The sequence below is a fragment of the Gallinula chloropus genome, assembly GCF_964237585.1.
Source record: "Gallinula chloropus genome assembly, chromosome: 5".
In the NCBI taxonomy this organism is placed as follows: Eukaryota; Metazoa; Chordata; class Aves; order Gruiformes; family Rallidae; genus Gallinula; species Gallinula chloropus.
In genome coordinates, this window is record NC_140090.1 from 40,243,333 (window position 1) to 40,256,972 (window position 13,640).

At 41.7% G+C, this 13,640-nt stretch overlaps 1 protein-coding gene across 1 annotated transcript in view; it reads right to left on the reverse strand.

Moving 5' to 3' along the window:
- STAT4 (signal transducer and activator of transcription 4) overlaps positions 1-13,391 on the reverse strand; it is a gene marked incomplete at its 3' end in the record, with an annotated part of 37,834 nt that extends 24,443 nt beyond the window's left edge. Inside the window, exons 1-2 of the mRNA XM_084264325.1 lie at positions 13,134-13,391; positions 11,463-11,607 (exon numbers count right to left, since the gene is read on the reverse strand). Coding sequence (XP_084120451.1) covers positions 11,463-11,607; positions 13,134-13,261 — 273 coding nt within the window. The 5' untranslated portion in view covers positions 13,262-13,391. The remainder of the gene's footprint in view (positions 1-11,462; positions 11,608-13,133) is intronic.
- Positions 13,392-13,640: the final 249 nt, after the last annotated feature.

A 13,640-nucleotide genomic window follows, 5' to 3' on the forward strand; every position in this document is an offset into this window, starting at 1 on the left:
TCCAGGAATATATCCATTGCCCCCTTTATCCAGCATATTCCCGAGCTGCCTCTGTGTAGCATCAGGATCTAACTTGGGAAAGGAATATGGGAATGGGAGAAATAGCAAAAGATGAAGAGCACAGTGGAGCTTCATGAAGAAGTAAAGGTAATAGTAGGATCCAATGCTAGCAGCCAGAGCAAATTAATTGCTGCAAAGAAAGGCTGCGTTCCTGGCTGTGCAGTGCCAGCCCCTGTCCAGTGCCTGACATGTTAGTGAGCCCATCCAGATTGCTAATGGGGCTGCAAACCACGCAGGCTGGGGTTTTTGTGCTTTTTTGTAGAACAGGCTTTCTGCTCATTGGTGGAGCAAGTTTGCTGTTAATAACTAGCTCATGTTTTGGCTGCAGTTGGCTGGGTTGCTCTGCACTGCCTGTCTGCACGCCGAGTAGATGGGGAGAACATCCAGTTTGTGATAAGGCTTGGGATGAAACTGGTGAGAAAGTCACGACTGGTGTAAATCCACTGATGTGCGTATTAATTCCTCTGATAATGTCTCAAGTTCTGCTTGTCGCTGTTGATGTTTGCTAGTAATCTGCATAGATGGCTGGTATATGAAGACCATACCACACGTTGGTACCTGCAGGCTATCTGAACCTGCAAAGTTTGAGGAAGTTTTAGTCCTTGTTTATCCCTGCCTGACAGAATTTGAGCTCTCTTTAAGGGTTGATGGTTGCCTTTTCACTTTGCCCAGTGACAAAAAGTCAAACAAAAGCAATTTAACAAAGTCAATAAAAAATGAATGTGTCGCCTGGGAGCTGTAAAATGTATTTATGTAGAAGAGGCATTTAAAAATATCTTCTGACAGTGGGATGTTTTAAAATCCCCCACAAAAAATGCCAGGTATTAGGGACTTTCCTAGCATTTCTAGATACTATTCATATGCAAAAACCTTTAAAAAACCCTCCTTCTCTTTTTCTTTGTTTCATTAAGAGAAAACCATCTGAATCAAGAGAAGTGGAACTTCACTTTTTTTTTGTTTCCTTTTTTCTTTGACTTGTAAAGCTGTAGTAATAAGCTGTGCTCATAGTGATTCCCATACTCATGCTTGTCTGGTATGTGTTTGGCTCTGCTTGCTTCATTCAATGTGAGCAGAGGCTGAGCAGGCTGATGGAGAATGGCTGCCTGCCCTCTCAGAGATGCAGCCCCTCAGATAAGAGCTGGAGTATGGGTGGATCTGCAGCAGGAACGCTTGTGATTGAAGGCTGGGGTTGGTTTTTGGCTTTCCAATGGACAGATGTGCTGCGCAGCTGGCATGGTGCTGAGCGCGCATCCCCTTCTCTGGGTCTTGAGCTGCCTCTCCCGGAAGAGCTGTGTGTACGATACACGCGCTATCGGTAGCCTCTCTCGCAGTAATCTATCAGATGGGTTTGCAGCTCAACAATAGTAAGTTGAGAAATAAGTCTTAACATTAAATATCTAAATAATTGTAATGTATTAAATAATTATTACTAAAAGTTCTATCCACCAATGTGTTTGACTGTCAAAGTGTTGAATTTTTTCTCCCCATGTTTCATACATCTCAGAGGTAACTGCGCTTCAGCACACGCCACTCGGGTTCCCTTATTACCCATCTACCGCCAGCTCTTGCTGTTCTGCGCTTCCTTTTTGTCTTTGGTTAAGGGCAGAATTTGCTCAGTATGATCTCAACTTCTGAGTAACTAAATGAATATTATTTCCTATCACTGAAAGAGCAAACAAGGAAATTTAACCAAACGAAAAGGCTTGAGATGGGAAGAGAGGAAAGGTCTGGATTCTGTAGTTATGCAAAATTGTACTATTTTGTTTACATATTTGTAGAGGAAACTGGTGACTGACTTTTGATAAATACCAACAAAACTGGTCACTGTTTTTCTTTTGGTGACCACCAAAAGAAATTGAGGATTCACTTTTCATCAAGTTTCAAATGGAAACATCAGTCTTATCTGCTAATATTACTGTAATTCTGTTCTTGTTAGAAACTTTCTTTCTCCACTCTTCTGTTTCAGTGAGGTCTTCCACATCTTGATTTACAACGTGCAACAAGTTATCTTGCTTGGACTGGATTCTTCTCAGTAACTACCAGTATGATGCTAAATTTAAGCAAATGGGGGAAATTAAACTTTCATTCTGAACTGGTGAAAATTTTCTCCGAATGCTGATGACATTTCCTCAGGAGAAAACCTTCCGATCACTGCACAGCATGCACTCTCTCTACTTCACAGACATCTTTGCCATAGTGTCCTGATAAATCACGAAGAAAAACAAGCAGACATTTCTACAAAAACTATTTGTAAGTGATGGTATGCAAAGGTTAGACCCTTTAGCCAAGCTTTAGAACAGCTCAAACTGTGTGGGATATGTTAAGATGCATGAAACAGGCATGGAAAATGCATGGTTTGATTCTGTAAGTTGTAAGATCGTGAAGAAATTTAAAACGTTTATCACAACTCTTTAAAATACATGTGCTTTTAAAAAGAACGCCAAATGACCATCAATTTTAATACTGCTTTTCCTGAGATGAATGAGGAAATTTAGATCAGAGATTCATTTCCTTACTCTTCTTCCCTTTGTTTAATTTTCCAAAATTTAGTTTATTTTCCTGTGGGCAGCTCAATCACAACGTGGATTACTCCCAACCACAGCTATACTGGCCAGGTTTCTTTTCAGGTGTCAAAGGTATCTGTATACTGCACACACATAAATGATTGCCATGTGTGCGCTGCTTGAGTATCCTGAGTCTGTTTGCAGTGATTAATGTAGGGGATTAGGTATTAATGACTGTTGGTCTCTGCTTGTCATGCAGAAGGATGCGCTGTGCAACCTTTAGAAAGCCTGGCAGTGCTTCTCCTGGTTCTCTCTTGGTTCTTAAGGTGACCTAAAAAAGACTTCAGTTTTAGTGCTTTCTAATTCTGAAAAAAAGCTTCAGAATTTGGTTCACGTTTTACCTACATTTCACTTTCCTCTTCTTTTCTTTTTATTAAGCCACCAAAACCACCAGCTATATTTTTTCTTGGCTTTGCTATAAAACCCCTGCTTGAGCCTTTTAAGTGTATACAGTCAAAGCTTTACTGCAGGCATGGAGACATTAACTAGTAAGACACTTGATGTACTTGCTGAAGTTGAAGGTATATTTAGAGAAGGTGATGGAAGGGAGGTGGGACACAGAGAGGTGTAGGAGACAGGATTGCTAAATCAAGCAAAAATACACTTCCTTCCCTGTTGCTCACTTGTGATACACTCATTTTACTAAGTCTGATACTCAGCATCTTTCTAGATAAACAGATACCACATCTTTCATGTAACTAAAAAACAGGGAGAAAAAACCCTTATGTCTATTATTTTATTTTTGAAAGAGGAAAAAACTTTGGTATAGTTGTGTATCTCAAAGAAACATGTGGGTGGGAAGGTATAACCATAGACACTTATTTCCCGTTTTCACCTTCAAATATGACAAACAACATTTTGCCTTGTTTTGTTTCCTACTTTTGTTTATGCATTTGGGCAGAAAGTCTAATGAAAATGGTACTAGAATACAAACAAAGAGTCGATCCTTGTGGTACCCACATATAGGTAAAGTGCTTGGCAGGTTTCTGAAAGGCACTACATTCTGTGCAAAAAAGTATTTTTCTAATAGAAAGCAGACTCTGTTTTATCTAGGACTTGAAGAGGAAGTACCTGTGACACTGTCTATTTAGACTGTTCTTGTTAGACTTTTATTTTTAGATTTCCCCTTCCCCCTCTCAAAATATGAGAGAGCTTGAATGCAGCCTCATCGTTTCAGACAACGCCTATGCTGTGCAGGTAGCTCTCAGTGTTTAACTCTGCAATGCTGTAATTCTGCTTTTCTTGTATTATGTAATGTGTAACTTCCAAAAGATTGTGGGTTTGTTTTATAGGGCATGTGCAACCAAATTGCAACAGGCAAAGCTATAAAAGCGCAGCAAATACGCTGTGAAGACGGAGAGGTCTGATGTCTATTTTTTTTTTCCTTCCCCCAGTTTGTCCCCAAATTCCACCGCTGTGTCCTTCCCAGAAGACACTAAAACTAGGCAAGGAACGGTCTATAGGAACAGCAGATTTCGAGCCAGGCACAGTGAGATCCAACAACGAAAATATCTGGCTGTAGCTCTCACTGTCAGGCAGTAGAGCTGTGATCCTACAGGAGATGAATAACATAGCAATGCTTCTTATTTAAACGGGCTTTATTTCAGGATAAATAGAAGTACAGTGCTCCCTATGAAAAAGGGTAAAACAGTGGATGAGAGATGACTATTTTATTTTATTTTTCCCCCCCTCCATCTTCTGGACACAAAGACCTGAGTATCACAAAGTAATCCCTCTGCAACTGGGCCCTTAATACTCCAGAATGAACATGGCCCACAAGAGCTTGTTTCCTTTGCTTGCTTGTTTGTTTTTAAACTTATGTTTGCAAGCTAATTCTTATTCTTTCTAGAAAACTTGAACGTTTATAAAACATAAGTTATATTTTTCCGACAATGCCTAGGAACTCAAAAGTATTTTCCTTCTGATGAGTAACATTTTTTTGGTCTTGCATCAAGCATTTTTAAGCGCCTTTGTTATCTGGTGTGCAGTTGCCAGCCCCCAGTTGCTGACAGCAGACCGCTAGCTGCTTTAGCAGAGAGACTTCTACACAGAGTTCCCCTTCGTAAGACAGATATTTTTGTAAACAGCTTCAATGGTTGAACTGGGAAACTCACTGAGGGCAAGGTGCTAATATGAAAACCCAATCTAAATTGTATTAGACAGCAAGACATGTTGGTCTGAAATGCGTTTCCTACTATCATTTGTTGCTTTGTTGATGTAGCAGGTTATGTGAGGACTAAACACACGTAACTAACATTTTGAAATGGATCTTCTGTGGTGTATCAGAAACTTTCTCTCTTTTGTTCCATTCTCACCCTGCTGTAAGCTTTAACAGGAAACTGCAACTTAAACATAGATGGCTATGTTTCCATTCTTCGCAACTGTTTCTCAGCACAGTGCTTATTAGAATTGTTTGTTAGGTACCAACTGGAATGTCCTGTTTCAGACCTATCACTACTTTATCCATTTCCTTTGATGCACTGAAAAAAAAAATAAAATCTTAGGATCCCTCATGCATGTAACTCTCTGGTACGGTGACTTGCATAAATAGTCATCTGACCTAAAATAAAACCCAGTGTATGCTCCCTTGAGTTCCACCTGGAGAAGCATGCAGATGCTCAGTTCCTATTGCAGATAGAAAGAGGCTTTGCAGTGTGACAGAGAACCTGAAGGATAATCAGGAACACACTTCTAGGTTACCGCTCTAAGTAGCATCATGTAAAGTTAGATGCTGTTTGTACTACCTAGAAACAGGGTGAATTTTATATGGAAAGAAGCACCATAACATAAATATATGTCAATTAGGCTGTCAGAAGATGCTCCAGGTGCTATTCCAGATCTTTCAATCAAAAGTAGGGCTGTGTGAGAGGAAGAAATGTAACTCTTTCCCAATTTCATAGTACAATTGCAGTGCTTCCAAAAGCTGGTTTTGATATAATAGATTAGTGTGAGTGGGCAAGTGTCGCAGTTTTGTATAGCTGGGTGCTGTGAGAGAATGGGGGGCTGCAGAAAATGTCTGCTGTAAGGAGCAGCTAGAAGCTCTCTGCAGGCCCTGAAGAGTAAACATTTGCCAATTCAAGGCCAAAGTTGCTGCTGACCAAGGCTGAGCCAATTGGCGATGGTCACAGCACCTTTGTGAATCACATATAGGAGAAAAAATACCCGCAAGTAGCTGCATTTTGCCACCGGAGAAGGAAGTGAGAAGATGTAATGAGCTGTGCAGACACCAAGGCCAAGGAAGTGAGGAGGAGTCACCCCAGGTGCCAGAGAGAATGATGCCCCTGCAGCCCGTGGAGAAACTCATGGTGGAGCAGGTGTCCCCCCACAGCCCATGGAAAAGGCCGAGACCCCACCTGTGGCCCGTGGAGAGGCTCCACATTGGATGGAGCAGGTGGAGACATAGAGGAGATGCTGTGACCTGTGCTGAAGCAAGCCCCTGCCAGCACTTGCAGCCCATGGAGAGAGGCAGAGACACAGAGATGAGCAAGAGAGAGATGTGCTCCGGAACAGGTTTTCTGGGGGGAGGCTTGTGACCCCATGGAGGACTGTGAGTGAGAGACATTGTGTGTAGTGTAGTGTAAAAAATTAGAGAGCTTTCTTTCCTTCACTCTGTGTTGAGTCTGTTTTGCCCATGTTGTTGATTACAGAATGGTCTCTCACTGACCTTATCTTGACTCCTAAGCCTCTCAATACATATTTTTCTCCCCTGTCCAACCAAAAAGGGGAGTGATAGACAGACTTCGGTGGGTGTTTGACCTCCAGCCAGGCCTAAACCACCACAGCAAGTCTGGCAATTCTGTCTGACCCCTGCCTACGTAAGCGTACCCAAGGTGCTACTGGTATACGCACACAGACTGGGAGTTCAGGCAGAATCCCCACTGCCTGTCCTTCCCTCCTCTTAGGCTCAAGCGGGGCTGGTGAGTGTGTAGAGTTCACCAATATCTGAGAGTCTGCTGTGTGTATTAAATGAGTATTATGAATATACATCATTTACAGCAAATTGTTCCCCGGAGCACACAGTACACTCATTAACTTGGGCTTCAGTGGTAGGTGAGCAGAGCAATCCTTCATCCCATTCCCGAAACCTGTTACTTCACCCTTACGAAGAAAGATTGATATAATCAGATTTCCCCTCAGTACTGTAAACAGTGACGTGACACAAATGCATGTTGCCATCATGGAGAAGGGATAGCTTTCAGAAGTTATCCTGAGACTAGAGCATATCTGCAATGACAAGTAAGACGATTCTGGGAATTTCTGCTTTTTTCTTATGTCACTTGTTACACCCCCCAGCTCAGTGGACAGCACAGCCAGTGACTTTTTTGATCCTGGGAGCTCACCTGAGCCCACACACAAGCCAGGCTGCACCCAGGTACCTGCTGAGTTCTCCAACTTTCCTGCTTGTGGCTGGGCAGGGGGGAAGAACATCTCTGAGGTGAACACCACTGCAGTACTCGGGAGACCCACAGGCAATTGCCCACCAGCACCACCACTAAATGGAGCAGTGGGACGCTGGGGTATAGTGGCCATCTGCAGTTCCCAAGCTATGCTGAGGCTTCCTGGGTGCACTGCAGCCCAGCTACTGTCCCCTAATCAAAGATTTGGGCATGTAAGTCAGGAACATGGGCAGTGGCTGCCTTACATGAGTGCCTCTGTGTTTTGCCAGTCGTCTTTATGTACTCAATCTACTCGTGTACAGGAGCTTACATGCACAGGAGCTTACATCAGGGACAGGTACACTGTCATTTAAAACCATTCCTTCTGAAAACTAACAGGTAATTGTTCATGGGCAACGGTTGTGTTGACTTTTGCATCTGCAGTTTGGTTCCTAGAAGTGATAGGCAGCTCTTCTGAGCTTAACATCTGCCCTTTACATCTTGTTGTCATGGCAACAGTGCAAACCATCCCCCTGTGACTAATCTGCTTTGCTTTTCTCCATCTAGGTTTTAAGCAGGAGAAAGAACCATAGACATAGTTTCCCCCACCCTTTCCCCTACTGCCTCCAAACATTTTCTCTCCTCCATCAGAAGACAAACAGATAATTTAACCTTAGTGAGTGACTGACTGTACTGTGCTGTGCTGTCTGGATGAAGACCAGCAGCAACAAAAGGCTGCTCTGCCATAAAAATGAATCTAATTTATCAACTAGAGAAGTAATAATAATGCAAGCAGTAAATATGAAGGGTTTTAACCTAAACCGCTGACTCTGATTTCAGTAAAATGTGTGCCTTTATGCCAGATTAATGTCAAGAAGCAATGTTTCAGTGAGATAGATATGTGTCAATAGAGAAGCAAATTCCTGAGAGCTAGCAGTAACCTCAGCTGCTGAGCTGTTTCTCAGATCATTTTCAAGTGCTTATAATTTTGTCAGATCGCATGTTTCCTGGTAGTGTTTCTTTCTATCTCAAAATAACCTTGGAAACGCCAGCAGTCTGAGCAGAAATGCCATGTTCCCCAGTTATTTCTATTAACGGTGAGAGGATGGGGATCGGTCCCCACGGTCCCCGTGGCCTAACAGCGGGGATGCCAGGCAGACCCATCTTCCCACTAAGGCTCTGTCCCCCTTCACAGTGCCCAAGATTGCCCAAAGGTTTGTACTGCAAGTACGAAGCATTCAAGTTCTCGCCACTATTTCCATTTCTCCATTATTTTCACAGAGCAACTACCATGTTTATATAAAGATGTTTCAGGTGAAGCTTAGAATAGAATGTTTTCTCCTTTTTATAGCAAAAATGAATCCCAGGGAGATCTTTCAGATGGGGTGTGCTTGGCTGCGGCACTGGTGATTTGTAGGCGTAATTTTCTATAGACTGAGTACCAGGAATCTTGATCCTAACGAGTTCTTTGCTGTCTAGCAGACAGCTGTACAAGCCATTTGTGAAATGTGCATTGTTTCCTCATCTAAGGCTGCTCTTCATTAACAATCTGGTTGTATTTCGAATTAAACATTAGTCCCTCATTTTGCCTTTTGTCAAGGACTACAGATTGCTGTTGAATGGCTTTTGTGTGTTGCATAATTATTCTATTATTGCTATTGTCAAAGTATTTAGGAGCCGATGCCATAGCTCCCCTTACTAGCCCGCATGCTTAGCGATAAACACAGGCTTCCAGCATTATCTGGTTTGACAAGTATTACTTAATATTATCAAACAATTTGGCTCAAAATAACAAACAAATACAGCTCTCAGATCCTGTGTTGAAGTTGAGCAGGTTTGTGTGTGCATGCATGCTGTTTGTGTGTCTGTATGTCTGTGTGTGTGGTGCAGAGGGGAAGGAAGAGGAGTGAACTGTGAAACTTCAAAGAAGTGCTGCGCTAGAGAGCAAAGCAGAGATAAAGGTGGGCTCATGGTAACTAACCTTCAGAGAAAGTCAAACCAATGCTGTTGACAGAGTCACCAGAAAAGATGTTTACAAATGCATCTTCCTCTCCTATTTAGGCTCAGTCTTTCCCCCATCAAAGTCGGTGAAAAATCTCTCTAGCTTTACAGCTTGCCCTTCCTGTTTCCCTTTCTCTAGGTGGTATGTTGGGGCAAAAGGGACTGTGGCACTGTACTGTCACCTTTTTCTGGTGGTGTGTCATGAAACTGTCAAACTAACTCAACTGCAAGAGTTAGGTATCTGCAAGTGCATCCAGCTTGTGGGTGGGAAGCCAAATGCCCAGTCCCAAACTTCCCATATATTCAGCAAGAAAAGACAATCAGAAAAAATTCAGACCCATGACGACATTTGCATACTCAAGTTTAAGGACATTACAGCAGATGATGTTCGTGTACTCTGTGTCAGGTACAGTTCATACTGTTAGCTCTTGGCAGCTAATAACAAGGATAGGATGTCACCTGATTACTGCTACTAGAGCAATTTTTTCCTGATATACTTGCCTAACCAGCAAAGAAGTAATGTTAACAGCTGAAGCTCAGGAGACTGCCTGCACAGCTCGATAGGTCATGCAGCCCATAGTCTGGCTGAAAATGTATTTATCGCCCATGTTCTAAAAATTAGAAGTTGTAACAGAATATTTGACACGAAAATCCCAAATACCTGTGTGTCAAATTCCTTAAACATAGTTCAAGTCACTTGCCTCATCCAAAATAACAACAACAGTATCACTACTCACTGCAGGAGGCTGGTCTTACTCCAGCCTGTAGAAATCACTTTGGAAATCAGAATAGACTGTGGCTGACAGTGCTAAAGGTCCTAAGAAACCAGGAAAAGCTCTAGCAGTGAAAATGCTGTTGAGTATCTGCTGGCTATCAGAAACAGAATGAGTAGCTTTTTATCTAAATACAGGTAATCTCCTGCCCTTACACAATGGAGCAAGACCAACATTATTAGTGAGGGAGAGAGCTGTTGTATTTATTTTTACTCAGCTAGAAACATTTTAATGCAGATCTCAAGACTGAGATCCTTTTTAAAAAGCAGTGTGATTCCAAGATGACAGGCTGGGCCACCCCACATGGCCCTCCGCTGTTGGAGAAGACCAGCTCTGTTTCTGGCTCTGCCGCAGCCGTAACTAGTATCCGGTGACTGTAACCGCACGTACAGTTGTAATGGGGATGCCTGAGTGTTTTGGCTTGTTCTGGAATTGTGACTCAGATCCTTTCCACCTGAGAAACCACTTAATCAGAAACCACGCAAAACTCCCCTTCTCTTGCTTTTCTGGGGAAAGCCTCCGTTGCCTTCTGCTTTTTGGGAAGCACACGATAATATAATTTCCGAACACGCCAGGAGTTAAAGGATATGGTTTTCATTCTGGCCATTTTCACACCGGCTGTTAGGGAAACTCGCGTGTGCATGTGCCCAGGGCCCCATTACTCATCTTGATATGCCAAATTTCACAGAGCACGCCTAGCTGCCACTTCATGCTTTTGGTGAAAAATTTAGAATAAAATAAATGATGTGAAGAGAAGAAGGAACAGTGAGAGGCTTTAATTTTTCTGGGTGTATGTAAATACACACCAGTCTTTCTGCATGTGCATGCTGTGATGGTATAATCCTAAATGAACAACCTAAACCAGGAATATTCTGCAACTGCTTTTTTCACTACCCTGAAACGTTCTATCCACATGTATGCTACTGGGGGAGAATACCTTTAGTAAGGTGCAACAGCTCTGTCAGCCCTACTGTGGTCAAGTGTGCCAAGACCATGAAAGAAATAACAGGATTAACCTTCCTGCAGCTAACTCCAAAAGCAGTTAAGTAAATCTGCTGTTTGAGCAGTACGGAAATTATGGACGGTGCTGCTACATAAACCAGAAAAGAAGTAAAAAGAAACTTTGCTTTCAAGTTCCATGAGACTGCTTGCGTAACACTGGAAATAAAAGGGGTAGTGATGGAAACATTGCCACGTTTCTAAGAGGCCACCATTAGGATGAAGTGTAGAAAGACACCCAGCTACAAAATAATTGGCAAGGTCATGCTAAGATTTTCCAGACCAGTGTGTGTGTGCATATTTATATATATATGTGAAGTAAAGAAAATGTTTTGCAAGTAATATAATTGTCATTTAAGTACTTATGGAAAACACCATCAAAGAAGAGAAAAAACCCCAAACTTTCATTAAACTCAGATGCCTATCTGTTCTATGCAGAAGACAGATAGATGTCAGGAAGTAGGTGACTAATGAAGTGGAACTCTGAGAATCCTTGCCTTAGATAAACAATTATTAGAGAAACATACAGCCAGACAAAATAAATACCATTTTGCAGAAGCCTAACAGAAAAACCTTTAAGCCATTTCTAACAAATAATCCCATCTAAGCATAAAATAGCAAAAATGCTAATGATTTACCTTTAGAAACCAGTAAGAGTGTGCAGTTTGTCATTTGAAGGAACGACCTACCTGCAGCAGCTTCCTGATTCTTTTCAGGTTGTGTATTAAGAGAAGATTCTTCTCCTGGGAGACCCGGTCCAGCTGTTCATCCACTTGTATTAGCAGATTCTGTAGAAGGATGGTTGCCATTGCTTCGTTGTTGGACGCAGCCTCCCTAAAGAATCAACGAATGAGAACCACACGTGTTTAAAATGTCCTAAGAAGTGTCAACTTATCTGCACAGAAAAGAATAATCTGTTCAAAAATTCAGGCAGAAAAGAAAGGCTTTAGATATACAGTAGGTGGAGGTCTGTGAAGAATTGTTTTTACGGTCCTTTTATTTATACTCACACAGATATGTGGCTAAAGAGACAAGGTGAGGATGCTCTTAGCACAGGCTATAGAGTCAGCCTGAGGGGAGACAACCAGGGTTTTCTAGTCTTAGGTCCAGTGACTATTTACCTATTTAAGTATTTTTAGCTTGCTTCCCCAAGGGAGCAAGGCTTATGCATACCATCCCTCTCTGTCAGTCGCACAGATATACTTTCTGGATTTGCTGCCCAGTTTCAGACAAAGTTGACAGTGGGCTCAAAGTCCAAAAGATAGCATGTTCTTACAAATTTCACAGAAAACTGGCAGGTTGGTAGAAGAGAGGAATCCAAATTAGTGCCTCCACTGAGGAAAATGGCAGTAATAACTTGCTGCAGGAGGCAACAGCCAGATGGCCAGTCAGCAGATATACATCTTCGCACCAGGCACCAGATGAGCCTTTGCCTGGCCAAACTATTTGGGGATACAGGAAGACTCTGAAGCTACTGGTGAAGGGTATGCAGGGGACAAAGGAGGACACACAGGCAGAAACAGGCTGTACTGGTTCTGCTGTTTACTGAACAGTTTGGGACATGAATGGTACTAACATCAGCAAGGAAGATTAGCTTTGGATTGCATGACATCCTTGCCCTTGGGATATTTTCTCTCCTTGTCCCTCAAATAGCAGATGCCTGCTTGAGATATGCCTGCTAAATCTGGCATAAAGTAGATTTTAATGTTTTCCGTGTTCCTACAGCCCCATAAATACTGAGCTATAACCTGTAAGGAAAGACTACAATTCTTAGTAGATTTTTTTTTTTGTGCAATAGTCCTCCAATAGTCTTGTGAATTTAACTTGAAAAACTGGCATGCCTCTTTCTGATATGACTAATATAAACCCTTTTTTGTGTGTGTGCTTAATTGTATATTTTCTTAAGATAACTATCCAGTGGGTTCAGTCCAAATTTGTGCATAAATTCACCTTCTAGAGAACAGTTCCTGCAAATAGCTGGCTTGTTCCCCAAAACTATATATCCAGCTTTAAGTGCAGTGTTGGATGAGTGAATAATTTTATGCTGAAAGAGGTAAATGTATAATGTTTCCATTGAAAGCTAACCTTTTTTGTTTACTTACGAAAGACCTGTAATTCTATTAATTTGCTAGACTGTTTGTATTGGATTTTGTTTAGGAATAAGTTCAACTGAAACATCACCTCTAGATCTTCCTTAAATTTACACTTTGACCGTTCAACAGGCTAAATCCTTAACTAGTGGAGTACTGTCCTTGGAGTGCAGCTGCTTGCACAGTTCATGAACGAGCACTCTAGAATCTGCCAGATAATGAAAGAATTTTTGACTGAAATCATATGAAAGGGAATAAATTTAATCCTACCAATCTTGGCTTTCTATCCATTGTGCTAGTAGGTGCCGGATTTCCATGGGGAAGTTATCATCATAGAACTGGTCTACCTGCTCCAAAAACTTTATTTCCAGTTGTTGAACTTGACTCCATTGGGACATACTGCAAAAAAAAAAAAAAAAAAAGATTAAACATGTTTGCCACTGAAAGGTGAATTAAGTAATTCAGAGTACACACATTGTTTATTTTCATTGCAGTTCTTATTATATACCTTAATGTTCCTGCTTATTTTCTTTCAAAACAGATGGTACTGGACTGAAGTTTGTTGGTTAAAGGGAGAAGGGGAAAAACCTGAGCAAGACCATTAAAAGAAGTTCTAGCTCTTACATTTGAATGGACGCCTCTGCCAACTTCCTCCCCTGATGCAAATATTTTGGGATGCTGTGCAGTCATCATCACTCATCAAGAGAAGGAGTTTAGGACTGTACTCTTCAAGTCCAGGTAAAACTATTCTTATTAAAGACTAGTACAAAGCAACTA